The sequence below is a fragment of the Pseudophryne corroboree genome, chromosome 1 (genome assembly GCF_028390025.1).
Source record: "Pseudophryne corroboree isolate aPseCor3 chromosome 1, aPseCor3.hap2, whole genome shotgun sequence".
NCBI lineage: Eukaryota > Metazoa > Chordata > Amphibia > Anura > Myobatrachidae > Pseudophryne > Pseudophryne corroboree.
In genome coordinates, this window is record NC_086444.1 from 283,505,824 (window position 1) to 283,533,640 (window position 27,817).

The 27,817-nt window shown below is 46.7% G+C and overlaps 1 protein-coding gene across 5 annotated transcripts in view; it reads left to right on the forward strand.

The window, feature by feature from the left end:
- The window catches only part of TAOK3 (TAO kinase 3), a 498,025-nt gene that overhangs the window by 178,936 nt on the left and 291,272 nt on the right, over positions 1-27,817 (forward strand). For all 5 annotated transcript variants that reach the window (XM_063964317.1, XM_063964318.1, XM_063964319.1 and 2 more), the window contains 4 exons: positions 3,408-3,479; positions 3,560-3,661; positions 17,119-17,164; positions 20,304-20,400. In XM_063964317.1, coding sequence (XP_063820387.1) covers positions 3,408-3,479; positions 3,560-3,661; positions 17,119-17,164; positions 20,304-20,400 — 317 coding nt within the window. The remainder of the gene's footprint in view (positions 1-3,407; positions 3,480-3,559; positions 3,662-17,118; positions 17,165-20,303; positions 20,401-27,817) is intronic.

The window sequence follows — 27,817 nt, forward strand, 5'->3', positions numbered from 1 at the left end:
GAACCAGGACGATATGGTGTCACTGGATATCAGGGACTCTTACCTACATGTCCAAATTTTGCCCTTCTCACCAAGGGTATCTCAGGTTCGTGGTACAGAACTGTCACTATCAGTTCAGACGCTGCCGTTTGGATTGTCCACGGCACCCCGGGTCTTTACCATGGTAATGGCCGAAATGATGATTCTTCCTAAAAGAAATATGGACGCTTTCCTGATAAGGGCAAGGTCCAGAGAACAGTTGGCGGTCGGAGTAGCACTATCTCAAGTAGTTCTACGACAGCACGAGTGGATTCTAAATATTCCAAAATCGCAGCTTTTTCCGACGACACGTCTAATGTTCCTAGGAATGATTCTGGACACAGTCCAGAAAAGGATGTTTTCTCCCGGAGAAGAAGACCAGGGAGTTATCCGAGCTAGTCAGGAACCTCCTAAAACCAGAAAAAGTATCAGTGCATCATTGCACAAGGGTCCTGTGAAAAATGGTGGTTTCTTACAAAGCGATCCCATTCGGTAGATTTCACGCAAGAACCTTTCAGTGGAATCTGCTGGGAAAATGGTCCGGATCGCATCTTCAGATGCATCAGCGGACAACCCTGTCTCCAAGGACAAGGGTGTTTTCTTCTGCGGTGGCTGCAGAGTGCTCATCTATGAAAGGGCCGCAGATTCGACATTCAGGACTGGGTCCTGGTGACCACGGATGCCAGCCTGAGTGGCTGGGGAGCAGTCACACAAGGAAAAAATTTCCAGGGAGTGTGATCAAGTCTGGAGACTTCTCTCCACATAAATATACTGGAGCTAAGGGCAATTTACAAGGCTCTAAGCTTAGCAAGACCTCTGCTTCAAGGTTAGCCGGTATTGATCCAGTGGGACAACATCACGGCAGTCGCCCACGTAAACAGACAGGGCGGCACATGAAGCAGGAGGGAAATGGCAGAAACTGCAAGGATTCTTCGCTGGGCGAAAAATCATGTGATAACACTCTCAGCAGTGTTAATTCCGGGAGTGGAAAACTGGGAAGCAAACTTCCTCAGCAGGCATAACCTCCACCCGGGAGAGTGGGGACTTCAGCGGGAAGTCTTCCACATGATTGTAAACCGTTGGGAAAAACCAAAGGTGGACATGATGGCGTCCCGCCTGAACAAAAAACTAGACAAATATTGCGCCAGGTCAAGGGACCCTCAGGCAATAGCGGTGGACGCTCTGGTAACACTGTGGGTGTACCAGTCAGGGTATGTGTTCCCTCCTATGCATCTCATACCAAAAGTACTGAGAATCATAAGAAGGAGATGAGTAAGAACGATACTCGTGGTTCCGGATGGGTCAAGACTTGGTACCCGGAACTTCAAGAGATGCTCACGGAAGAACCGTGGCCTCTACCTTTAAGAAAGGACCTGCTCCAGCAGGGGCCTTGTCTGTTCCAAGACTTACCGCGGCTGCGTTTGACGGCATGGCAGTTGAACGCCGGATCCTGAAAGGGCATTCCAGATGAAGTCATCCCTACCCTGGTCGAAGCCAGGAAGGATGTAACCGCAAAACATTTTCACCGCATTTGGCGAAAATATGTTGCGTGGTGTGAGGCCAAGAAGGTCCCTACAGAGGAATTCCAACTGGGTCGTTTCCTACATTTCCTGAAAACAGGACTGTCTATGGGCCTAAAATTAGGGTCCATTAAGGTTCAAATTTCGACCCTGTCAAATTTCTTCCAGAAAGAACTGGCTTCAGTGCCTGAAGTTCAGACGTTTGTAAAAGGGGTACTGCATATACAGCCTCCTTTTGTGCCCCCAGTGGCACCTTGGGATCTCAATGTTGTTTTGAGTTTCCTAAAGTCACATTGGTTTGATCCACTCACCACTGTGGAATTAAAATATTTCACATGGAAGGTGAAGATTCTATTAGCCCTGGCTTCAGCCAGGCGTGTGTCAGAATGGGCGGCTTTATCATATAAAAGCCCTTACTTAATTTTTCATTCTGACAGGGCAGAATTGAGGACTCGTCCTCAATTTCTCCTTAAGGTGTTTTCTGTTTTTCACATGAACCAACCTATTGTGGTACCTGCGGCTACTAGGGACTTGGAGGACTCCAAGTTACTTGACGTTGTCAGGGCCCTGAAAATATATGTTTCCAGGACGACTGGAGTCAGAAAATCTGACTCGCTGTTTAGCCTGTATGCACCCAACAAGATGGGTGTTCCTGCTTCTAAGCAGACGATTGCTCGCTGGATTTGTGGTACAATTCAGCTTGCACATTCTGTGGCAGGCTTGCCACAGCCAAAATCAGTAAAAGCCCATTCCACAAGGAAGTGGGCTCATCTTGGGCGGCTGCCCGAGGGGTCTCGGCTTTACAACTTTGCCGAGCTGCTACTTGGTCAGGGGCACACCCTGACTGAGGAGGACCTGGAGTTCTCTCATTCGGTGCTGCAGAGTCATCCGCACTCTCCCGCCCGTTTGGGAGCTTTGGTATAATCCCCATGGTCCTGACGGAGTCCCCAGCATCCACTTAGGACGTTAGAGAAAATAAGAATTTACTTACCGATAATTCTATTTCTCGTAGTCCGTAGTGGATGCTGGGCGCCCATCCCAAGTGCGGATTGTCTGCAATACTTGTACATAGTTATTGTTACAAAAATCGGGTTATTCTTGTTGTGAGCCATCTTTTCAGAGGCTCCTTCGTTGTTGTTATACTGTTAACTGGGTTCAGATCACAGGTTGTACGGTGTGATTGGTGTGGCTGGTATGAGTCTTACCCGGGATTCAATATCCTTCCTTATTATGCACGCTCGTCCGGGCACAGTATCCTAACTGAGGCTTGGAGGAGGGTCATAGGGGGAGGAGCCAGTGCACACCACCTGATCCTAAAGCTTTTATTATTGTGCCCTGTCTCCTGCGGAGCCGCTAAACCCCATGGTCCTGACGGAGTCCCCAGCATCCACTACGGACTACGAGAAATAGAATTATCGGTAAGTAAATTCTTATTTTTTAGTTGTGATTTAAAAAATAGACTATCTTTTATTCTAATTTGAAAATACGCACTTGTCTCAACTTTTCTGAACCATCTGCGCCATTTCAATGCAATAGTGTAAAACCATTGTAACAAATTTTTTTAGGCATTAAACCATCTGAAGTCCAAATCCCTAAACCAGAGGTTCTCAAAAGTGGCCCTCATGCACCCCAACTGTCCAGGTTTTAGGTATATCAAGCACAGATGGTTAAATCAAATTGACTGAGGTGCTAATGTTTTTTGATTTATAGGATACTCCAAAGACGTTAGGGATTATTCCTATAATACCTTCTTAAGTATTAAAAAGATTGTAATAAAAAAGATCTACCATACCGTATTAAAAAGATTGTCAGAAGATTAGTAGCTATGTGTTTTATATACTTGCAATAATGATGTATTCTCCTGTTTAGGCCACAAACGCAACAACTAATGAAGTGGTGGCTGTTAAGAAAATGTCCTACAGTGGAAAACAAATGAATGAGGTAAAATTACAACCACCATTCAGTCATTCACATTGACAGTGGCTATACCTGTGTCTGAGGAAACTTTGTGTTTTAAGCAGAAATGGCAGGACATAATCAAGGAGGTGAAGTTTCTGCAGCAGCTGAAACACCCGAACACAATAGAGTACAAGGGATGCTATTTAAAAGAGCACACAGCATGGGTAAGTCATTGCAACATCGCTCTTCTACTAGAGTAATGGTTTCCTGATTTACTTTAGCATTTTATGCAGCACACTGCTAAGGGAATGTATTACCAGATCTCTAGGTGTTCTTTGTCGGAGACGCATCATGTCCTTGTTGTCATAAGTGATTCACCCCTAGCAATACTAATAATAATCTAGGGCTGGAGTTATGCTAGGTACACACTATACAATTATTGGACCAATTTGCAAACAATTGAGTAGTGAGCCTGTTCTTTTGTATAGTGTGTATGAACGATCGCTTTGTCCATAAACTGGAGAAATCATGGTCACAAACACGCTCTTTCAATTATCGAATTGGTTGGCCAAGATAGAAAGTCTCAGCTTCAGTCTCCCGAGATCCTGCAGTGTGTGGCATTCTCTGTAATCTGACCAAATTTTCCACATTTTTCGGATGAAAAATCCTCCTTGGGAACAGATATATGCAAATTCAGTGTGGTGGGGCAATAAAATTGGTTACTTTAAAAACAAAACAAAAAAAAAAAAGCTTAGTACGTAGCTCAGATATTGGAGCCTGCAGTTTGTCGAAAAATCCAAATTAACAGACGTTGTGTACTTTAGCTTTAGTGTTAAGTCCAAGTTTGGGCAGATGCAGAATTTGCAAATGATTATTTTCATACAGGGCAATTCTTTCATTACATTGCAATCAGGATTTGTCACTGCCAAACCCCTTCCACAGCTTTTGTGTTATTCAAAGTGATGGACTGGGCCTCCATTTCGGCCCGGGCACTCCTGAACGCGCGCGCGTTAGTCACGGAGGGCGCGCCGTCATGTAATACGGGGGCATGCCGTGACTCATGGGGGTGTGGACTCGTGGCAAGCCTCCCTTACCATGGCGATGCTTGCTGGGGGCGCGCAACGAGTCCGGTGGCGTGGACGCACGGCACGCCCCAATTTCCATGAAGACCGGTGGGGGCGGCTCAACCAGAGAGCCGGAGGCTGCGATGGACTCGGCCTTCCCTGCTTTCTGAGGGACTGGACATGCCCATTGGTCCTTCCGGGAATATGCCAGAAGTGCCAGATGGCCATTTCGGCCCTGGTTATTCACCTTTTTCCTCCTAGCAGATACGAATTTTGCTCCCAGAGGCTGCATATACCCCTAAGTCTAATTGGCTCCTAGGATATCCTGAATTTGACTCATCGAATTAGCTTTAATGGCGGGTACACACTATGTGATATGGACTAGTTTTTCCTCTCCTGGGCTGGGCTGCCGACATAATGCATACACACTATGTAAAATCCCAAACCACCAAGACGTTGCTTTGTAAAGTGCAGGTAATACAGAGCTCATAGTAGAGAGCAGTGCTGATTGTTAAGCTGCACTATAGAACTGGCTGTGTCGAGTCCTTCCATTTCCAATATAATACAAATAGTGTTGATTTGCGTATTAGGGGGGTCATTCAGAGTTGATCGCATGCTGCCGATTTTCGCAGTGCAGCGATAAGGGATAAAAACGGCAAAACTGCGTATGCACAGCAATGCACATGCGCGTCGTACGGGTACAAACAGCATCGTTGTCGTGCAATGCTTCTAGTGACGATTCCATTCGCACAGCTGATCGCAAGGAGATTGACAGGAAGAGGGCGTTTATGGGTGTCAACTGACCGTTTTCTGGGAGTGGTAGGGAAAATGTAGGCGTTTGCAGGGCGGGTAACCTCCGTCGCTGGAATCATCGCACAGGATAAGTAACTACAGGGCTGGTCTTGTTTTGCATAAAATGTTTTTGTACCGCTCGGCTGCACATGCGATCGCACACTTGCAAAGTGAAAATACACTCCCCCGTGGGCGGCGACAATGCGTTTGCACGGCTGCTAAAAGTAGCTAGCGAGTGATCAACTCGGAATGAGGGCCAACGTGCACCTGATACTCAGGCTTGAGCTTTGATGCGCAGTATTGGCTTGCTTCTTGTTTGCACCTGTTACCAGTCTGACATTGTGGGTTGAGCCGTGGCTGCCGCCAAATGGTAGTGGTATATGTACCTGTCTCATCTGGTACCACTGCTTGCTCTGTGCTGTCAGTCTAGGCTGATAGGGATGTCCCCAAAAGCAGCTGTATAAAAAGTATGAAGAACTCTTTTGTTGGAGGTACAGCTTAGAGGAGGGTTCTTTGAAAATTGCACCAAGTAGGAACACCAACATGTTTCTTCCAGTCACTGGGATTTCTTCAGAGGAGTGTGTGGGATCAGTTGCAGCTAATACACAAACCGCCACTATTTGAATTAAATTGAAAATTGAGAGATCCTGATTCCATGGCTCCATACAGTCAGCTGGAATAATGGAAATGTATTAATAAGCGCTGCTCTCTGCTACGAACTCTGTTCTACTCCGTACAATTGGTAATATAAATCATATATTCAGGATTCTTTGATTATGTTCATATGAATTTTATTGTACTTTTTTCCTACATTTGTTATGTTTAATTAATGGTGATTTTTGTGCCATATTGTGTTGCTACTGCTATATATATATATATATATATATATATATTTATTATTATCCTTTATTTATATGGCGCCACAAGGGTTCCGCAGCGCCCAATTACAGAGTACATTAACAAATAATCAAGCAGAAAAACAGCAACTTACAGTTGACAATATAGGACAAGTACAGGGTAAATAAACATAGTTACATCGGCAGATGACACTGGAATAAGTTTCAGGTGGCAGAAGACTGCTGGATTTGGTGCAGTTGAATATTATTAAAGTAAGAAAAGGATAAGCACATGAGGGAAGAGAGCCCTGCTCGTGAGAGCTTACATTCTAAAGGGGAGGGTAGACAGACAGGGGTAAGACAGATGGGGTACATAGAGAGCGTGGAACAGAGGTTTAGGATGAGATTTGGCTGGGTTTGGTGAAGAAGTGGGTCTTGAGAGCCCGTTTGAAGTTTTGTAGAGAGGTGGAGAGTCTGAGGGGGAAAGGTAGGGAATTCCAGAGAAGTGGTGCAGCACGTGAAAAATCTTGGAGGTAGGAGTGGGAGGAAGTAATCCGTAGGCAGGAGAGTCGACGTGCATTAGCAGAGCGAAGAGGACGGGTGGGAGTGTAAAGGGAGATAAAGGTCAGAGATGTAGATGGGAGAGGAGTGGGTGAGGGCTTTGTAAGCAAGTATGAGAAGCTTGAAATGGATTCTGAAAGGGAAGGAGAGCCAGTGAAGGTCTAGTAAGAGAGGAGAGGTGGACGTAGTGCGTTTGGTGAGGAAGATGAGCCGGGCAGCAGCATTGAGTATAGATTGGAGTGGAGAGAGGTATTTGTCAGGAATGCCAGTTAGGAGGAGATTACAGTAGTCCAGTCTGGAGATGACCAGTGATTGGATAAGAGTCTTAGTAGCATCCTGGGTCAGAAAGGGTCTGATCCTGGAAATATTTTTTAGATTAAAACGGCAGGTTTGTGAGAGGTGCTGAATGTGTGGTTTGAAGGAGAGGGAGGAGTCAAGGATTACTCCAAGACAGCGCACTTGGGGGCTAGAGGAGATAGTAGTGCCATCAATAGATAATGAGATTGTAGGAGGTGAGTTTATGCGGGAGGGAGGGAAGATGATCAGCTCGGTCTTAGACATGTTAAGTTTAAGAAAGCGCTGGGACATCCAGGAAGAGGTAGCAGAGAGACAGTTGGAGATACGAGTGAGGAGAGCAGGGGAGAGGTCTGGAGAGGAAAGATAGATTTGAGTGTCATCAGCATAGAGATGATATTGGAAACCAAAAGAACTAATGAGCTTACCTAGTGAGGACGTGTAGAGAGAGAAGAGTAGAGGACCAAGGACAGAACCTTGGAGTACCCCTGCAGTTAGTGGAAGTGAGGGAGAGGTAGAGTCATAAGAGGAGACAGAGAATGAACGGTCAGAAAGGTAGGAGGACAGCCAAGAAAGGGCAGTGTCACGCAGACCAATGGAGTGAAGGATTTGCAGTAGGAGAGGATGGTCCACAGTGTCAAAAGCAGCAGAGAGATCCAGTAGAATAAGTAGAGAGTAGTGTCCCTTAGATTTAGCAGCATGGAGGTCATTGCATACTTTTGTAAGGGCAGTTTCAGTGGAGTGGAGAGGACGGAAGCCAGACTGGAATGTGTCAAGCAGTGAGTGTGAGGAAAGAAAGGAAGTAAGGCGGTTGTAGATAATACGCTCAAGGAGTTTGGAGGCAAAAGGGAGGAGAGAGATGGGTCGGTAGTTGGAGAGAGTGTTTGGATCAAGGGTAGGTTTTTTAAGAATAGGAGAGATGAGTGCATGCTTGAAGGCAGAGGGGACAGTGCCTGATGAGAGGGAGAGATTGAGAAGGTGGGAAAGATGGGAACAAGCAGAAGGAGAGAGGTAGCGGAGGAGGCGGGAGGGGATAGGGTCAAGTGGGGAGGTGGTGAGGGGACAGGAACGAATGAGGGCCATGACTTCCTCTCCAGATGCATGGGAAAAAGATGTCCGAGTTGGTGCGTAGGATGGGGAGGGTTGGTAAGGGATGGGAGAAGGCTGGTTACTGATGGTCTGGTGTGATTTGATGTCCTGACGTATAGAGTCAATTTTGGATGTGAAGTAAGTGGCAAAGTCAAGAGCAGAGAGTGAGGAAGGAAGACGAGGTGGAGGTGGGCAGAGGAGTAAGTTGAGAGTGGTAAAGAGGCGCCGGGGGTTGGAAGACTGGGAGGAGATGAGGTTCTTGAAGTATGACTGTTTAGCAAGAGAAAGGGCAGCACTGAAGGATGAGAGCATAAGTTTGAAATGGAGAAAGTCTGCCTTAGAACGTGATTTCCTCCAGTGTCGCTCAGCAGTACGTGAGCATTTTTGCAGATATCTGGTGCATTTGGTGTGCCAGGGTTGAGGTGTTAATTTGCGAGGGTGAATAGTGGTTGGTGGAGCAACAGAGTCAAGAGCAGAAGTAAGGGATGCATTGTATGTGGAAGTGGCTTGTTCAGGGCATGAGAAAGAGAGAATAGGAGAGAGAAGTGAGTTAAACAAGGAGGAAAGGACTGTGGTGTCAATAGCTTCAATGTTACGCTTAGTGATGGTAGCCTTAGGAGGTAGAGATGGGGAAGTCGAGAGAGATAGGTTAAAGGAGAGCAAGTGGTGGTGAGAGAGGGGAAATGGGGAGTTGGAAAAATCAGAAATATCACAGCGGTGAGTGAAGACCAGATCCAGTGAGCTCCCATTCACATGGGAGGGTGAGGAGGTCCACTGGGAGAGACCAAGTGAAGAGGTGAGGTTAAGGAGTTTAGAGGCAGGGGATTGTGTGGGGATGTCAATAGGGATGTTGAAATCACCTAGGATAATGGAGGGAATGTCAGAAGAGAGGAATTGAAAGTTGTCTATGAATTTGGAAGCAGTGCCAGGGGGGCGGTAAATGACAGCTACTCTAAGATGTACTGGTTGGAAGAGGCGTATAGTATGGACCTCAAATGTAGAGAATGTAAGGGATGGTTCTGGTGGTATGAGTTGGTAGGAGTAACTAGAAGGTAAAAGGACCCCAACACCACCCCCATGGCGACCCCCAGGTCGGGGTGTGTGTGTGTGAATGTGAGGCCCCCAGCAGAGAGAGCAGCAGGAGAAGTAGTGTCAGAGGGCGTAATCCAAGTTTCAGTAATGGCTAGTATGTGTAAGGAGTTGGAAATGAAAAGGTCATGAGTGGGGACCAGTTTGTTACAAACAGATCTGGCATTCCAGAGGGCACAGGATAGGGGGTATGAGTTTGTGGGAGAGATGTGAATGAGATTATCAGGGTTGCTGTAGCGATGAGGAGAGATTAACTTTGAGGGCAGGGATGATGAGAGAGTAGTGATGGTGCGGGTGCCTGAGCTAGGAGGGGAAACTGCAGGAGGTGGGCAGGGAGGGAGGTCCGTGTGATGTGTGGAGAGGTGACAGGGAAGGGAGAGAGGGAGCAGGGCGGAGTTGTGGGGTAGCAGGACCATGGGGCAGAGGTGAATGAAAGTGGGGTAACAGGAAAGGAGGGGGAAGGAAACAGAGGGATGGAGGGGAGAGAGGAGGAGGTGTAGGAGACTAGGGGGGGAAGGATAAAGATACATTATTAGGTAGACACTGAGTGATGTGGGGAGTATAACAAAGCCTTGACATAGTGTTAAGTAAGTAAATAGGTTGAGGGAAAGTCGAAGGAGGAGAGGAGAGTGTAAGGGAATCCGAGCAGAAGAATTGCAGAAATGCAGGTGAGAAAAGCAGTGTAGGCTTAATGGGTGTAGATTTCGTATGAAATGAGTCAAAAGCGTAGATAAAGTGGGTGCAGAAATGTATCTGGAGTATAAGAAATGAAAGGATTGTGAGAGGTTTAAGAAGCGATGGTGATTATGTTAGATGTTTTAAGTGTTTGCAGGTAAAATTGCATTGGTGCAGCTGTGCTTAAAAAACAAAATTACAATAATACAGATACTGTACAAGCATTTGTAGGTGAAATGGATGGTTTTTGAATTGTCCAAGTAAGGTAGTTCCGTGCTATTTAATCAGATTGAACAATCAGGAGGTGAGTGATCTGAGAAGTGATTCACATTTGTTATTAGTTCTTCAGTTTTCTTTGTTTTGTTAGATTGGTGTCCTTTTGTTTTCCTTCTTTTTCACTTCGATTGAACGCTGATAGAACGCTGCTGTTATGTGGCAATTTTATCACACTTTGATACAATGCACGCTTGGATAGTAAATGCACAGCCAAACGGCTTTGCACAGCCTACACCATTGAACTTAACTAGAGGACTACTACAAGTGAAACCAATAATTGAAATCTGTAGCCACACCCCACCCCCTCAAATGCCAAGCAGTAAATTACCTTACAAAAACAACCATGCATTCCACAAGCATTAAACTGGGTCTATATCATTCATACCTAGAAGAATTAGCTTTGCATATACACATATAGTGCAGCAGAATATATTGGTGGTTGTAGTCAATTGTAATTACCTAGAAGAATTAGCTTTGCATATACACATATAGTGCAGCAGAATATGTTGGTGGTTGTAGTCAATTGAAATTACCTGTAGGTGACAAGAAGAGAAGAAACGTCAATTCACAATCGATATCGGCTGAAGATAAATTAACGCTGATAGAACGCTGCTGTTATGTGGCAATTTTATCACGCTTTGATACAATGCACGCTTAGATAGTAAATGCACAGCCAAACGGCTTTGCACAGCCTACACCATTGAACTTATCTAGAGGACATATATATGTATATATATCTCTCTATCTAGTCAGTCTGTCTGTCTGTCTGTCTGTCTGTCTGTCTGTCTGTCTGTCTGTCTGTCTGTCTGTCTGTCTATCTATCTATCTATCTATCTATCTATCTATCTATCTATCTATCTATCTATCTATCTATCTATCTATCTATCTGTAACAGTGTTGGGGTGAACAACAACTGCAGCCCACCATCCAGGTGGTTCAGTATATAAACAGTTCCAAGTAAATGCACTCACCATATATGATGCAGCTTATAAGTATTTAGTATATGAATCCATGCTTAAAATAATGTGACGTGTCGGTCCTGCTGGACCCTTTTCAAGCAAAGCAACGTATGTGTGTGTTGTGTCCTGTAATTAAGTCTCCTAAGAATGCCAGCCGTTCTCTTGCAACACTCTATCTATCTATCTATCTATCTATCTATCTATCTATCTATCTATCTATCTATCTATCTATCCACACGCACATATATATATATATATATATATATATATATATATATATATATACACACACATACATATATATATATACACACACACACACACACACACACACACACACACACACACACACGTGTGTGTATATATATACATACATACATACATACATACATACATACATACATACATACATACATACATACATACGCACACACGCATATACACACACAGTGTTTTCTCTGACGTCCTAGTGGATGCTGGGACTCCGTCAGGACCATGGGGAATAGCGGCTCCGCAGGAGACAGGGCACAAAATTTAAAAGTTTGACCACTAGGTGGTGTGTACTGGCTCCTCCCCCTATGACCCTCCTCCAAGCCTCAGTTAGGTTTTTGTGCCCGTCCGAGCAGGGTGCAATCTAGGTGGCTCTCCTAAAGAGCTGCTTAGAAAAAGTTTGTTAGGTTTTTTATTTTCAGTGAGTCCTGCTGGCAGCAGGCTCACTGCAACGAGGGACTTAGGGGAGAAGAAGTGAACTCACCTGCGTGCAGGATGGATTTGCTTCTTAGGCTACTGGACACCAGCTCCAGAGGGACGATCACAGGTACAGCCTGGATGGGTCACCGGAGCCGCGCCGCCGACCCCCTTGCAGATGCCGAATAGAGAAGAGGTCCAGAAACCGGCGGCAGAAGACGTCTCAGTCTTCATGAGGTAGCGCACAGCACTGCAGCTGTGCGCCATTGCTCTCCGCACACTTCACACCAGCGGTCACTGAGGGTGCAGGGCGCTGGGGGGGGCGCCCTGGGCAGCAATGTAATATACCTATTCTGGCTAAAATATATCACATATAGCCCCTGGGGCTATATGGATGTATTTAACCCCTGCCAGGTTCCAAAAAAACCGGGAGAAGAAGCCCGCCGAAAAGGGGGCGGGGCCTATTCTCCTCAGCACACAGCGCCATTTTCCTGCCCAGCTCCGCTGCGAGGAAGGCTCCCAGGACTCTCCCCTGCACTGCACTACAGAAACAGGGTAAAAACAGAGAGGGGGGGCACTTATTGGCGATATTTATAATATTTGAGCTGCTATAAAGGGAACACACTTATTAAGGTTGTCCCTATATATATTTATAGCGCTTGGGTGTGTGCTGGCAAACTCTCCCTCTGTCTCCCCAAAGGGCTAGTGGGGTCCTGTCTTCTATCAGAGCATTCCCTGTGTGTCTGCTGTGTGTCGGTACGTGTGTGTCGACATGTATGAGGACGATGTTGGCGTGGAGGCGGAGCAATTGCCTGTAATGGTGATGTCACCCCCTAGGGAGTCGACACCAGAATGGATGGCTTTGTTTATGGAATTACGGGATAGTGTCAGCACGCTACAAAAGTCGGTTGACGACATGAGACAGCCGGCAAACCAGTTAGTACCTGTCCAGGCGTCTCAGACACCGTCAGGGGCTGTAAAACGCCCTTTACCTCAGTCGGTCGACACAGACCCAGACACTGACACTGAATCCAGTGTCGACGGTGAAGAAACAAACGTATTTTCCAGTAGGGCCACACGTTATATGATCACGGCAATGAAGGAGGCTTTGCATATCTCTGATACTGCAAGTACCACAAAAAGGGGTATTATGTGGGGTGTGAAAAAACTACCGATAGTTTTTCCTGAATCAGAGGAACTGAATGAAGTGTGTGATGAAGCGTGGGTTACCCCAGATAGAAAACTGCTAATTTCAAAGAAGTTATTGGCATTATACCCTTTCCCGCCAGAGGTTAGGGCGCGCTGGGAAACACCTCCTAGGGTGGATAAGGCGCTCACACGCTTATCAAAGCAAGTGGCGTTACCGTCTCCTGATACGGCCGCCCTCAAGGATCCAGCTGATAGGAGGCTGGAGAATACATTAAAAAGTATATACACACATACGGGTGTTGTACTGAGACCAGCAATCGCCTCAGCCTGGATGTGCAGTGCTGGCGTGGCTTGGTCGGAGTCACTGTCTGAAAATATTGATACCCTGGATAGGGACAGTATTTTACTGACTATAGAGCAGTTAAAGGATGCATTTCTTTATATGCGAGATGCACAGAGAGATATTTGCACTCTGGCATCAAGAGTAAGTGCGATGTCCATATCTGCCAGAAGAAGTTTATGGACGCGCCAGTGGTCAGGTGATGCGGATTCCAAACGACATATGGAAGTATTGCCGTATAAGGGGGAGGAATTATTTGGGGTCGGTCTATCGGATCTGGTGGCCACGGCAACGGCCGGAAAATCCACCTTTTTACCCCAGGTCACCTCCCAGCAGAAAAAGCCGCAGGCTTTTCAGCCGCAGTCCTTTCGTTCCTATAAGAACAAACGAGCAAAAGGACATTCCTATTTGCCCCGAGGCAAAGGAAAGGGTAAGAGACTGCAACAAGCAGCTCCTTCCCAGGAGCAGAAGCCCTTCCCGGCTTCTACAAAGGCGTCAGCATGACGCTGGGACCTTACAAGCAGACTCAGGGGCGGTGGGGGTCGCCTCAAACATTTCAGCGCACAGTGGGCTCACTCGCAGGTGGACCCCTGGATCCTGCAGGTAGTATCTCAGGGTTACAGGTTGGAATTCGAGAAGTCTCCTCCTCGCCGTTTCCTAAAGTCTGCTTTGCCAACGTCTCCCTCCGACAGGGCGACGGTATTGGAGGCCATTCACAAGCTGTATTCTCAGCAGGTGATAGTCAAGGTACCCCTCCTACAACAGGGACAGGGGTATTACTCCACGCTATTTGTGGTACCGAAGCCGGACGGCTCGGTAAGACCGATTCTAAATCTAAAATCTCTGAACCTGTACATACAAAAATTCAAGTTCAAGATGGAGTCACTCAGAGCAGTGATAGCGAATCTGGAAGAAGGGGATTTTATGGTGTCCTTGGACATCAAGGATGCTTACCTTCATGTTCCAATTTGTCCTTCACACCAAGGGTACCTCAGGTTCGTGGTCCAAAACTGTCATTATCAGTTTCAGACGCTGCCGTTTGGATTGTCCACGGCACCCCGGGTCTTTACCAAGGTAATGGCCGAAATGATGATCCTTTTTCGAAGAGAAGGCGTCTTAATTATCCCTTACTTGGACAATCTCCTGATAAGGGCAAGATCCAGAGAACAGCTGGAGGTCGGAGTAGCACTAACCCAAGTAGTGCTCCAACAACACGGGTGGATTCTGAATTTTCCAAAATCCCAACTGATCCCGATGACACGTCTGTTGTTCCTAGGGATGATTCTGGACACTGTTCAGAAAAAGGTATTTCTTCCGGAGGAGAAAGCCAGGGAGTTATCCGATCTAGTCAGGAACCTCCTAAAACCAGGAAAAGTATCTGTGCATCAATGCACAAGAGTCCTGGGAAAAATGGTAGCTTCTTACGAAGCGATTCCATTCGGCAGATTCCATGCACGAACTTTTCAGTGGGATCTGCTGGACAAATGGTCCGGATCGCATCTGCAGATGCATCAGCGGACAAGCCTGGAGACGTCTCTTCACATAAATATACTGGAGCTAAGAGCAATCTACAATGCTCTAAGCCTGGCAAAACCTCTGCTTCAGGGTCAGCCGGTGTTGATTCAGTCGGACAACATCACGGCAGTCGCCCACGTAAACAGACAGGGCGGCACAAGAAGCAGGAGGGCAATGGCAGAAGCTGCAAGGATTCTCCGCTGGGCAGAAAATCATGTGTTAGCACTGTCAGCTGTGTTCATCCCGGGAGTGGACAACTGGGAAGCAGACTTCCTCAGCAGACACGATCTGCACCCGGGAGAGTGGGGACTTCATCCTGAAGTCTTCCACATGATTGTGGTCCATTGGGAAAGACCAATGGTGGACATGATGGCGTCCCGCCTCAACAAAAAACTGGACAGGTATTGCGCCAGGTCAAGAGACCCTCAGGCAATAGCTGTAGACGCTCTGGTAACACCATGGGTGTACCAGTCAGTGTATGTGTTTCCTCCTCTGCCTCTCATACCAAAAGTACTGAGAATTATACGGCAAAGGGGAGTAAGAACGATACTCGTGGCTCCGGATTGGCCAAGAAGAACTTGGTACCCGGAACTTCAGGAGATGCTCACGGAAGATCCGTGGCCTCTACCTCTAAGACGGGACCTGCTTCAGCAGGGACCGTGTCTATTCCAAGACTTACCGCGGCTGCGTTTGACGGCATGGCGGTTGAACGCCGAATCCTAAGGGAAAAAGGCATTCCGGAAGAGGTAATCCCTACCCTGGTAAAAGCCAGGAAGGAGGTGACTGCACAACATTATCACCGCATTTGGAGAAAATATGTTGCGTGGTGTGAGGCCAGGAAGGCCCCGACGGAGGAATTTCAACTGGGTCGATTCCTACATTTCCTGCAAACAGGATTGTCTATGGGCCTCAAATTAGGGTCCATTAAGGTTCAAATTTCGGCCCTGTCGATTTTCTTCCAGAAAGAATTGGCTTCAGTTCCTGAAGTCCAGACTTTTGTAAAAGGAGTACTACATATACAGCACCCGGTTGTGCCCCCAGTGGCACCGTGGGATCTTAATGTAGTTTTGGATTTTCTCAAATCCCATTGGTTTGAGCCACTCAAATCGGTGGATTTGAAATATCTTACATGGAAAGTAACCATGCTACTGGCCCTGGCTTCAGCCAGGAGAGTGTCAGAATTGGCGGCTTTATCGTATAAAAGCCCATATCTGATTTTCCATTCGGACAGGGCAGAACTGCGGACGCGTCCTCACTTTCTGCCTAAGGTGGTTTCAGCGTTTAACCTGAACCATCCTATTGTGGTGCCTGCGGCTACTAGCGATTTGGAGGATTCCAAGTTGCTGGACGTTGTCAGAGCATTGAAAATATATATTTCAAGGACGGCTGGAGTCAGAAAATCTGACTCGCTGTTTATACTGTATGCACCCAACAAGCTGGGTGCTCCTGCTTCTAAGCAGACGATTGCTCGTTGGATTTGTAGCACAATTCAACTTGCACATTCTGTGGCATGCCTGCCACAGCCTAAATCTGTCAAGGCCCATTCCACAAGGAAGGTGGGCTCATCTTGGGCGGCTGCCCGAGGGGTCTCGGCATTACAACTCTGCCGAGCAGCTACGTGGTCAGGGGAGAACACGTTTGTAAAATTCTACAAATTTGATACCCTGGCTAAGGAGGACCTGGAGTTCTCTCATTCGGTGCTGCAGAGTCATCCGCACTCTCCCGCCCGTTTGGGAGCTTTGGTATAATCCCCATGGTCCTGACGGAGTCCCAGCATCCACTAGGACGTCAGAGAAAATAAGATTTTACTTACCGATAAATCTATTTCTCGTAGTCCGTAGTGGATGCTGGGCGCCCATCCCAAGTGCGGATTGTCTGCAATACTTGTACATAGTTATTGTTACAAAAAAATCGGGTTGTTATTGTTGTGAGCCGTCTGTTCAGAGGCTCCTACGTTTGTCATACTGTTAACTGGGTTCAGATCACAAGTTGTACGGTGTGATTGGTGTGGCTGGTATGAGTCTTACCCGGGATTCAAAATCCTTCCTTATTGTGTACGCTCGTCCGGGCACAGTATCCTAACTGAGGCTTGGAGGAGGGTCATAGGGGGAGGAGCCAGTACACACCACCTAGTGGTCAAACTTTTAAATTTTGTGCCCTGTCTCCTGCGGAGCCGCTATTCCCCATGGTCCTGACAGAGTCCCAGCATCCACTACGGACTACGAGAAATAGATTTATCGGTAAGTAAAATCTTATTTTAAGATCTATATTATAGCATTTGTCTTTTAGTCATTCAGTTGTACCGTCCCACGTATTACTTCCCATGTTTATGTATTCTTTTGTGATTTCTTACAGCTGGTAATGGAATATTGCCTGGGATCTGCATCAGATTTGCTAGAGGGTAAGTGCAAGGTTACTCTGGTAATCGTTACAAAAACAAAATTACCACTGTAGATGTACTGGTTTCAAAACATTCACTGGATGATAAAAAAAAATGTTTTCAGTATTTTTTTATTGTGCAGTTTTATAGATTAGAAGTATGTAAGGTTGATAAATTTTACATCATTTCCTCTACTCTTAGCTAAATTTGAATTGCCAGTATCTCACCTGGCTTTTTTCTTCTCTCCCCATAGGTAAACCATTTTGTGTTATGCAATGGTCATTCTAGCAGTAATGACTGGGGGGGGGGGGGTCATTTACCGCTGCGGTGCGAATGGGTGCTGAATGCGCGTGCGCGACGTTGACCTGTCGCCGGGTTACGTTGCGGCTTACAAAGGAAGCGCTCGCAGAGCCGACCGCTAAGAAGATTAACAGGAAGGAGGCGTGGCTGGGTGGATCCGGAGGGTTTGGAGCGGTTTTTGGGGAGTGGTGAGTATAACGCAGGCTTATCCAGCAGAACGGAGGGCAGAGGAGTGACGTCAAAGTGAAGCCCATCATCGCTGGATCCATCACACAGGGGGGGTAATTCCAAGTTGATCGCAGCAGGAATTTTGTTAGCAATTGGGCAAAACCATGTGCACTGCAGGGGGGCAGATATAACATGTGCAGAGAGAGTTAGATTTGGGTGGGGTGTGTTCAATCTGCAATCTAATTTGCAGTGTAAAAATAAAGCAGCCAGGATTTACCCTGCACAGAAACAAAATAACCCACCCAAATCTAACTCTTTCTGCACATGTTATATCTGCCCCCCCTGCAGTGCACATGGTTTTGCCCAACTGCTAACAAAATTCCTGCTGCGATCAACTTAGAATTACCCCCAGGGTAAGTATGTCCAGGGCTAGTCTTGTTCTGCTTGAAATTTTTTTAGCTTAGCAGTGCTGCACAAGCGATCGCAGCCCTGCTAAGCTAAAATACACTCCCCCATAGGCGTGTACTAGTTGATCGCAGCAGCAGCAAAAAGTTGCTGGCTGCGATCTACTTGGAATGACCACCTGGATGCAGTGTGTTCTGCATGCTTAATGCATTGTGTTATAAGTGGGTGCAGTCGTGTTTGGTAAAAATAACTATAGATCATTACAGACTTCATAAATGTTGTATTTGTCAAAAAAATTACCTATTTGTGTTGTATTTGTATTGCTCATCTTTCAGTGTAATATTTTCTACCATTCACCCATTTCATTTGTTTAATTACTCTGCAGCAAAAAAAGGCAACATGTTTGTTACAATACTGTAAAAAAGAATATGAATCTAAAAATTAAAGCGTTGTGCTTTTATTAGCAACTTTTCATCTACAATAAAGTAAAAAAAAAAAAGCTATATGGCTACACTGGTCTCTGCAAGCGTCTAATTCTGCACTTATAAACCTATAATTTGTAATGCAAATGTTAAATTTGTTACCACAGCTGTTTATGCAACACTTTAACGCTTTCATTAAAGAAATCTATGCATATACTTTTCACTCTGCAGTATGGGCATAATTCAGCTTCAGTAGCAGTTTTGCTAAAATAGCAAAATTGTTATTTCTTTCGATCACATGCTGGGGTCTGCCCAGCACAGGGCAAGGCCTCCATGCATATTAAGTGCCACCCAGTGATGTGATTGCCATTTAATTGGAATGGCATCACAGAAATTAGCAGATAGTAGAAACCCCCCCTGCATATAAAGCCAGTCTGCGTATTAAGGTGCAGCGCCGCCATGTTTCTGATCGCAGGAAGTGCAGGCGGCATCATTGGTCCGCCCTGAAAACAGCCATGACTCGACTGCCGCTCTTGCTACCATTTCCCCTAACGCCACATCACTGCCCCCCAACGGCCATCACCTGTCTCTCACATTACGATTGTATCCTTTCAGGATGCAGTTGCATTGTGTATGCCCATGCACGAACGTTGCGTATGCGCTAACCGACGAAAAATGGCCATGTGTGATTGTTACAATTTAGCAACTGAAGCTGAATTAGGCCCAATATACACTATATCCTTTAAAGTGACACAAATGGTATTTCTGCGATGGAGATAATTTTACATTTGAACAGTCTTTCGTATTAGGACCAGTTTAATCTTCTTACAGATTGTTTCCAGTAGATTTAGGGGGAATTCAATTAGCCACGATTACGTGGTAATTTACCATGATCAGGCTTTTCGAAGACATCACCAAAATATTGTGAAAAGTGATTTATTGTGGGTTTCTGTGCTCTCGCAATTTAACCTATCCTGTTGCACATTTGTTAAAATGGGAAACTTGCAATAATTCTTGCCGTCCAAACCAGAGAAAATTGTAGGAGAAAATGGGGAAATCTACTTGTACCTCCAAAAAAGTCAACCTAAGATAGTAAACAGTATAGAAGTTTATTAGTGGTCCTAATATAAAGATTTGGGGTACTTACATTGTGACAAATGGCTGTTATATGCATTTTTTTTTTCAAGAAAAGTGGAAAATGATAGAAAGCAAGTGTTTTTCAGAAAATTGAGGGTACATAAAAATGGATATACTGTATGTATGTATTTGGGTAATTTTAAGCCATTTTAAAAAAAACTGAAAAAAAGAAAAGATTACTCCCACCTGCAAGCCTAGAAACACTTGTCCCACTCATAAAGCACCCCAATATACCTGTCCCATATCTTGCACCCTAATTTCCACTATTTTGCATTTTTTCCTCTGCAAAAATTACATGTCATTATTGGCCAATTAAAAATAGTTAATTAGTCATTCAGGGCGGTGTCCCAGTGGTTCTGTACCAAATCCTAACATTTTTACCTTAAAATACGGATTTTCCCCAAGCGTATCACCTGCACAGGAGGTGGTGAAGTGAAATTTGCAGTAAATCCTATGGAAAATTATCGCCTGCAATTTATTGCGAACAATTGAATAGCGGGTTATTTCGGGGTCTCGATAAAATCTCAGTTTTTACCACGAAAACGGGTTATCGCGGCTAATTGAATTCCCCCTTAGTGTGGTTGCCGTAAGAGGTTATTTAGAAAATTTTATTTAATCAAAGTGAGGAAAAAAGTAACATTTAGTCTTTCTGGAAAAACATGTTTATAGTCTGATGGGTTTTACTTCCTTTTATAGACTGCTTCCCTTTCTTTTTGCATTTTGTACAGTTCATAAAAAGCCGCTTCAGGAAGTGGAAATAGCTGCCATTACTCATGGTGCCTTGCAGGGGCTGGCCTATCTGCATTCCCGCAATATGATTCACAGGTAAATAGCTATCAGATGTCTTTGTAGAGTGTAAAGCATTCTACATTTTTCTATGGAATTTTCTGTATACTGATTTAGTAAAAGTGATAAAATCATACTTTAGAAAATGCTATACTGCAGCGTGGTTAAAAGTATTATCTTACTATGGGACAACACATTCCAAAACTTATCTTCATATAGGATTAAAAAAAAAAAAAAAAAGGTGAAAAATGATGTCTAAAGCGATCATTGTTTTGATAACTATGGGGTATATGCAATTGTGGTCGAATTCCCGAAATTGTCGAATTTCGGGTCATTTTCGACCAAAAAAAAAAATTCCCCTATGCAATCCAGTGCTTTCCGACCAAAAAACGGACTTTCAAAATTCGACTTTTTGAAATTCGAATTTTTGCAAATTCGACTTTTCTGCAATGATACAAGTGCTGCAATTCGACCAAAGCATATTCAATTCAAGTTTGGAAATTCGACAGCAGTGCTTTTAGACAGCAAATTCGTCATTTTCAATCCGCCACACTTTGGAGGGTGAAAACAAATAAAAAAATTTTAAACATGTTTTTTTTGGTGTTTTTTTTTTTGGGAATAGCAGATCTATTTATATTAGAAGGGATTAGGTACTTTTTTTTTTTTGGGGGGAGGCAGAAATATTATTTATATATTTTTTAAAATATTAATTTTTTTTTTTTTTTTTTATGCTGGAAGGGTAAAATCATAAAAAAAAATGGCGTGGGGTCCCCCCTCCAAAGCATAACCAGCCTCGGGCTCATTGAGCTGGTCCTGGTTCTAAAAATGCGGGGAAAAAATTGACAGGGGATCCCCCGTATTTTTAAAACCAGCACCGGGCTCTGCGCCTGATGCTGGTGCCAAAAATACGGGGGACAAAAAGACTAGGGGTCCCCCGTATTTTTAACACCAGCATCGGGCTCCACTAGCTGGACAGATAATGCCACAGCCGGGGGTCACTTTTAGGCCGTGCCCTGCGGCCGTGGCATTAAATATCCAACTAGTCACCCCTGGCCGGGGTACCCTAGGGGAGTGGGGACCCCTTCAATCAAGGGGTCCCCCCCCCCAGCCACCCAAGGGCCAGGGGTGAAGCCTGAGGCTGTCCCCCCCCATCCAATGGGCTGCGGATGGGAGGGCTGATAGCCTTTTGTGATAGAAAGATATTGTTTTTTCCATTAGTACTACAAGTCCCAGCAAGCCTCCCCCGCAAGCTGGTACTTGGAGAACCACAAGTACCAGCATGCGGGAGAAAAACGGGCCCGCTGGTACCTGTAGTACTACTGGGGAAAAAATACCCAAATAAAAACAGGACACACACACCGTCGACAGTAAAACTTTATTACACACTACCGACACACACATACTTACCTATGTTCACACGCCGACATCGGTCCTCTTCTCCATGTAGAATCCACGGATACCTGAAAAGAAAAGTTCAATATACTCACCTCAACCAGGGTCCAGAGATAAATCCACGTACTTGGCAAAAAAATAAATCGCAAATACCCGCACCATAACGGACTGAAAGGGGTCCCATGCTGACACATGGGACACCTTTCCACGAATGAGACCTGTCAGTGACAGCTGTCACTGACAGGTCTCTAAGCCAACCAGGAAGCGCAACTTCGTTGCGCTCACCTGATTGGCTGATCGCTGTCTGAACTCAGACAGCGCATCGCATAGCTCCCTCCATTATATTCAATGGTGGGAACTTAGCGGCTAGCGGTGAGGTCACCCGCCGGTCAGCGGCTGACCGGCGGGTGACCCCACCGCTACCCGCAAAGTTCCCACCATTGAAAGTAATGGAGCGGCTTTGCGAGGCGCTGTCAGAGTCCAGACGGCGCACAGCCAATCAGGTGAGCGCCACGGAAGTAGCGCTTCCTGATTGGCTGAAGGGACATCAGTGACAGGAGTCACGTGATGTCCCGGCATTCGGGGAAAGGAGTCTAATGTGAAAACATTGGACCCCTTTCATTAGTCCGGTGGATCGTGTTCGTTTTTTTTTTTTACCAAGTACGTGGATTATACCCTGGACCTGGATGTACCTCTGGACGCTGGAAGGTGAGTACCATTTTTTCACAGGTACCCTCGGATCGTCGGAGACCGTGGCAGTCGGCGTGTCAACATAGGTAAGTATGTGTGTGTCGGTGTATGAAATAAAGTTTTACTATCAAGGTGTGTGTGTCCTGTTTTTATTTGGGTATTTTTTCCCCAGTAGTACTACAGGTACCAGCGGGCCCGTTTTTCTCCCGCATGCTGGTACTTGTGGTTCTCCAAGTACCAGCTTGCGGGGGAGGCTTGCTGGGACTTGTAGTACTAATGGAAAAAACAATATCTTTTAATTTTCACAAAGGCTATCAGCCCTCCCATCCGCAGCCCATTGGATGGGGGGGGACAGCCTCGGGCTTCACCCCTGGCCCTTGGGTGGCTGGGGGGGGGGGACCCCTTGATTGAAGGGGTCCCCACTCCCCCAGGGTACCCCGGCCAGGGGTGACTAGTTGGATTTTTGATGCCGCAGGGCACGGCATAAAAGTGACCCCCGGCTGTGGCATTATCTGTCCAGCTAGTGGAGCCCGATGCTGGTGTTAAAAATACGGGGGACCCCTACTCTTTTTGTCCCCCGTATTTTTGGCACCAGCATCAGGCGCAGAGCCCGGTGCTGGTTTTAAAAATACGGGGGATCCCTGGCCAATTTTTCCCCTGCATTTTTAGAACCAGGACCAGCTCAAAGAGCCCGAGGCTGGTTATGCTTTGGAGGGGGGACCCCACGCCATTTTTTTTTCCGGGTTTTTCACGTTTTTTCCCGTTTTTTAAAATCGCGGCAAAATCCGCCAAATCGGCCGATTTTCGCCCGCGATTCTGGCGAATCCGTTTTTCATTGAATATGGTGAATCCCGGCAGGCACCTGCCGGGATTCACCTGGTGAATTTGGTCGAATTAAAAAACGTCGATAATTGCCGCGAATTCGACCGCAAATGCATATACCCCTATATCTCTAAATGGGTTGGGTATGTGATGCCGGCTGTCCGCATACAGACGCCGGGATCCTGGCCACTAGAATGCCGGCAGGGGTAGCGAGCGGAACGAAGCCCCTTGCGGGCTCGGGGGCTCACTGCGCTCGACACAGGTTTCCACTCTGGGTGTCGTGGGCACCCACAAGTGGGAATAGTGCCTGTAAATTGGCATGCCGGCTCTCTGCGTTTTCTAGCGGTAGGGGTTCCGGTGGATGTATCCTGACCGCGAGGTTCCCGGCAGCGGGTAAGGTGATTACATCCCTCCCCTCTAAATAACTTATTTAACTTGTGGACCGAATGTGAAGTAATACACAGATTTTGTGGCGTCTTTTGACCACTTGACAGTCTGGTTCCATACATTAGGTCAGCTGTGACCATGGCCATCATGGTGTCATTCAGCATGCTGACAGTGATGAACTATATGGACACAATGTCGACAGTGCACTTTTCATCTATGGCTAATGCTAATGTCCACACTTTCACTTGTCAGCATGTCATATGAATCTTATCTGATAAAACATACATTATAAAAAGATGCCTATTAGTATTTCTCTGACGTCCTAGTGGATGCTGGGGACTCCGTAAGGACCATGGGGAATAGACGGCTCCGCAGGAGACTGGGCACATCTAAAGAAAGATTTAGGACTATCTGGTGTGCACTGGCTCCTCCCCCTATGACCCTCCTCCAAGCCTCAGTTAGATTTCTGTGCCCGGCTGAGCTGGATGCACACTAGGGGCTCTCCTGAGCTCCTAGGAAGAAAGTGTTTGTTAGGTTTTTTATTTTCAGTGAGACCTGCTGGCAACAGGCTCACTGCATCGAAGGACTAAGGGGAGAAGAAGCGAACCTACCTAAGTGGTGGTAGCTTGGGCTTCTTAGGCTACTGGACACCATTAGCTCCAGAGGGATCGAACACAGGACCCGACCTCGTCGTCCGTTCCCGGAGCCGCGCCGCCGTCCCCCTTACAGAGCCAGAAGCAAGAAGGTGGTCCGGAAAATCGGCGGCTGAAGACTTCTGTCTTCTCCAAGGTAGCGCACAGCACTGCAGCTGTGCGCCATTGCTCCTCATGCACACCTCACACTCCGGTCACTGATGGGTGCAGGGCGCTGGGGGGGGGGCGCCCTGAGCAGCAATACTGACACCTTGGCTGGCAAACTGGCACCATATATAGCCCCAGAGGCTATATAGGTGCTTTTTAACCCCTGCCAGAATCCATAAAAATGCGGGAGAAAGTCTGCAAAAAAGGGGCGGAGCTATCTCCTTCAGCACACTGGCGCCATTTTTCCCTCACAGCTCCGTTGGAGGGAAGCTCCCTGGCTCTCCCCTGCAGTCAATACACTACAGAAAGGGTTAAAAAGAGAGGGGGGGCACAATTTAGGCGCAGTATACAATATATATAGGCAGCTATAAGGGAAAACACTCTTTATATGTGATATCCCTGTGATATATAGCGCCCTGGTGTGTGCTGGCATACTCTCCCTCTGTCTCCCCAAAGGGCTTTGTGGGGTCCTGTCCTCTGTCAGAGCATTCCCTGTGTGTATGCTGTGTGTCGGTACGGCTGTGTCGACATGTATGAGGAGGATAATGATGTGGAGGCGGAGCGAATGCCTGTAAATGTGATGTCACCCCCTGCGGGATCGACACCGGTGTGGTTGGACTTATGGAAGGATTACGTGAAAGTGTCAACTCCTTACACAAAAGGTCGACGACACAGAACAGCCGGCTACTCAGCTTGTGCCTGTTCCAGCGTCTCAAATGTCATGGGGGGCTCTAAAAACCCCCGCTACCTCAGATGGCAGAAACAGATGTCGACACGGATACCGACTCCAGTGTCGACGACGATGAGATTAGTGTACCTTCCAAATAGGTCCACCCGTTACATGATTGAGGCAATGAAAAATGTATTACACATTTATGATAATACCCCAGGTACCACATAAAAGGTATTATGTTTGGTGACAGAAAACTACCAGTAGTTTTTCCTGCATCTGAGAAATTAAATGAGGTGTGTGAGGAAGCGTGGTCTTCCCCCGGTAAGAAATTGATAATTTCTAAACGGTTATTGGCAGCGTACCCTTTCCCGCCAGAGGATAGGTCACGTTGGGAAACACCCCATAGGGTAGATACAGCGCTTACACGCTTATCAGAAAAGGTGGCACTACCGTCTCCGGATACGGCCGCCCTGAAGGAACCTGCTGATAAACAGCAGGGGGTTACCCTGAGAGATATAGTCACACACTCGGGCATTATATTGCGACCAATCATTGCTTCGGCATGGATGTGCAGTGCTCCCGCTGCGTGGTCAGATTCCCTGTCGGAAAATAACTATGGATAGGGACAATATTTTGCTGACAATAGAGCATATAAAAGACGTGGTCTTATACATGCGTGATGCACAGAGGGATATTTGCCGGCTGGCATCAAAAATAAGAGCTAGGTCCATTGCCGCCAGACGGGGGTTATGGACTCGGCAATGGTCAGGCGATGCCGACTCGAACCGGCACATGGAAGTTTTGCCCTATAAGGGGGTAAAACTGTTTGGGGATGGTATTTCAGACCTCGTTTCCACAGCTACTGCTGGGAAATCGACTTTTTTGCCACAGGCTACCCCACAACAAAAGAAAGCACCGTATCATCAAGTACAGTCCTTTCGGCCCCAGAAAAGCAAGAGGGCTAGAGGCTCATCCTTTCTGCCGAGAGGCAAAGGTAGAGGAAAAAGCTGCAGCGCACAGCTAGTTCCCAAGAGCAGAAGTCCTCCCTGCGTCCGGTAAGTCCACAGCATGACGCTGGGGCTGCTCAGGCGGACCCGGGTACGGTGGGGGCCCGTCTCAGAAATTTCAGCGCCCAGTGGGCTCTCTCACATGGATCCCTGGGTCCTTCAAGTAGTATCTCAGGGGTACAGGCTGGAGTTCGAGACGTTCTTCCCCCCCGCCGTTTCCTAAAATCTGCCTTACCGGCACCTCCCTCTGCCAGGGAGGCGGTGTTGGTGGCTATTCAACACTATAATCACAACAAGTGATTGTCAAGGTGCCCCTCCTTCAGCAAGGAAGGGGTTACTATTCCACAATGGTTGTGGTACCGAAACAGAACGGTTCGGTGAGACCCATCTTAAAATTAAAATACTTGAACTTTTATATCAGAAGATTCAAGTTCGAGATGGAATCGCTCAGGGCGGTTATAACGAGCCTGGACGAGGGGGATTACAGGGTCTCCCTGGACATCAAGGATGCGTACCTGCATGTCCCCATTTACCCTCCTCACCAGGAGTACCACAGATGTGTGGTACAGGACTGTCACTATCAGTTCCAGACGCTGCTGTTGGAGTTGTCCACGGCACCGAAGGTCTTTACCAAGGTAACGGCCGAAATGATGATACTCCTTCGCAAGAAGGAAGTTTTTATTATCCCGTACTTGGACGATCTCCTGATAAAGGCGAGGTCCAAAGAACAGTTGGTAGTAGGGGTAGCACTCTCTCGGGAAGTGCTACAACAGCACGACTGGATTCTCAATATTCCAAAGTCACAGCTGGTCCCGACGACACGTCTTCTGTTCCTGGGAATGATTCTGGACACAGACCAGAAAAGAGTGTTTCTTCCAGTGGAAGCACACGAGTCTTGAAAAAAAATAAAAATAAATGGTAGCTTCGTACGAAGCATAATTCCATTCGGAAGGTTCCACGCACGGACGTTCCAGTGGGACCTGTGGGACAAATGGTCCGGGTCCCATCTACAGATACAACAGCGGATAACCCTGTCGGCAAGAAACAGGGTGTCGCTGCTGTGGTGGCTGCAGAGGGCTCATCTACTAGAGGACCGCAGATTCGGAATACAGGACTGGGTCCTGGTGACCACGGAGGCCAGCCTTCGGGGCTGGGGTGCAGTCACACAGGGAAGAAATTTCCAAGGAGATTTCGCTTCACATAATTATTCTGGAGCTAAGGGCCATTTACAATGCCCTAAGCCAAGCAAGGCCCCTGCTTCAGAACCAGCCGGTACTGATCCATTCAGACAACATCACGGCGGTCGCCCATGTAAACAGACAGGGCGGCACAAGAAGCAGGATGGCGATGGTAGAAGCCACAAGGATTCTCCGATGGGCGACCTACACCCGGGAGAATGGGGACTTCTTCCAGAAGTTTTCCAAATGCGGGTAAACCGTTGGGAATGACCACGGGTGGACATGATGGCGTCCCGCCTCAACAAAAAGTTGAAAAGATATTGCGCCAGGTCAAGGGACCCTCAGGCGATCGCTGTGGACGCTCTAGTGACACCGTGGGTGTACCAGTCGGTTTATGTGTTTCCTCCTCTACCTCTCATACCCAGGGTGCTGAGAATAATAAGACTGCGAGGAGTGAAAACCATACTCATGGTTCCGGATTGGCCAAGAAGAGCTTGGTACCCGGAA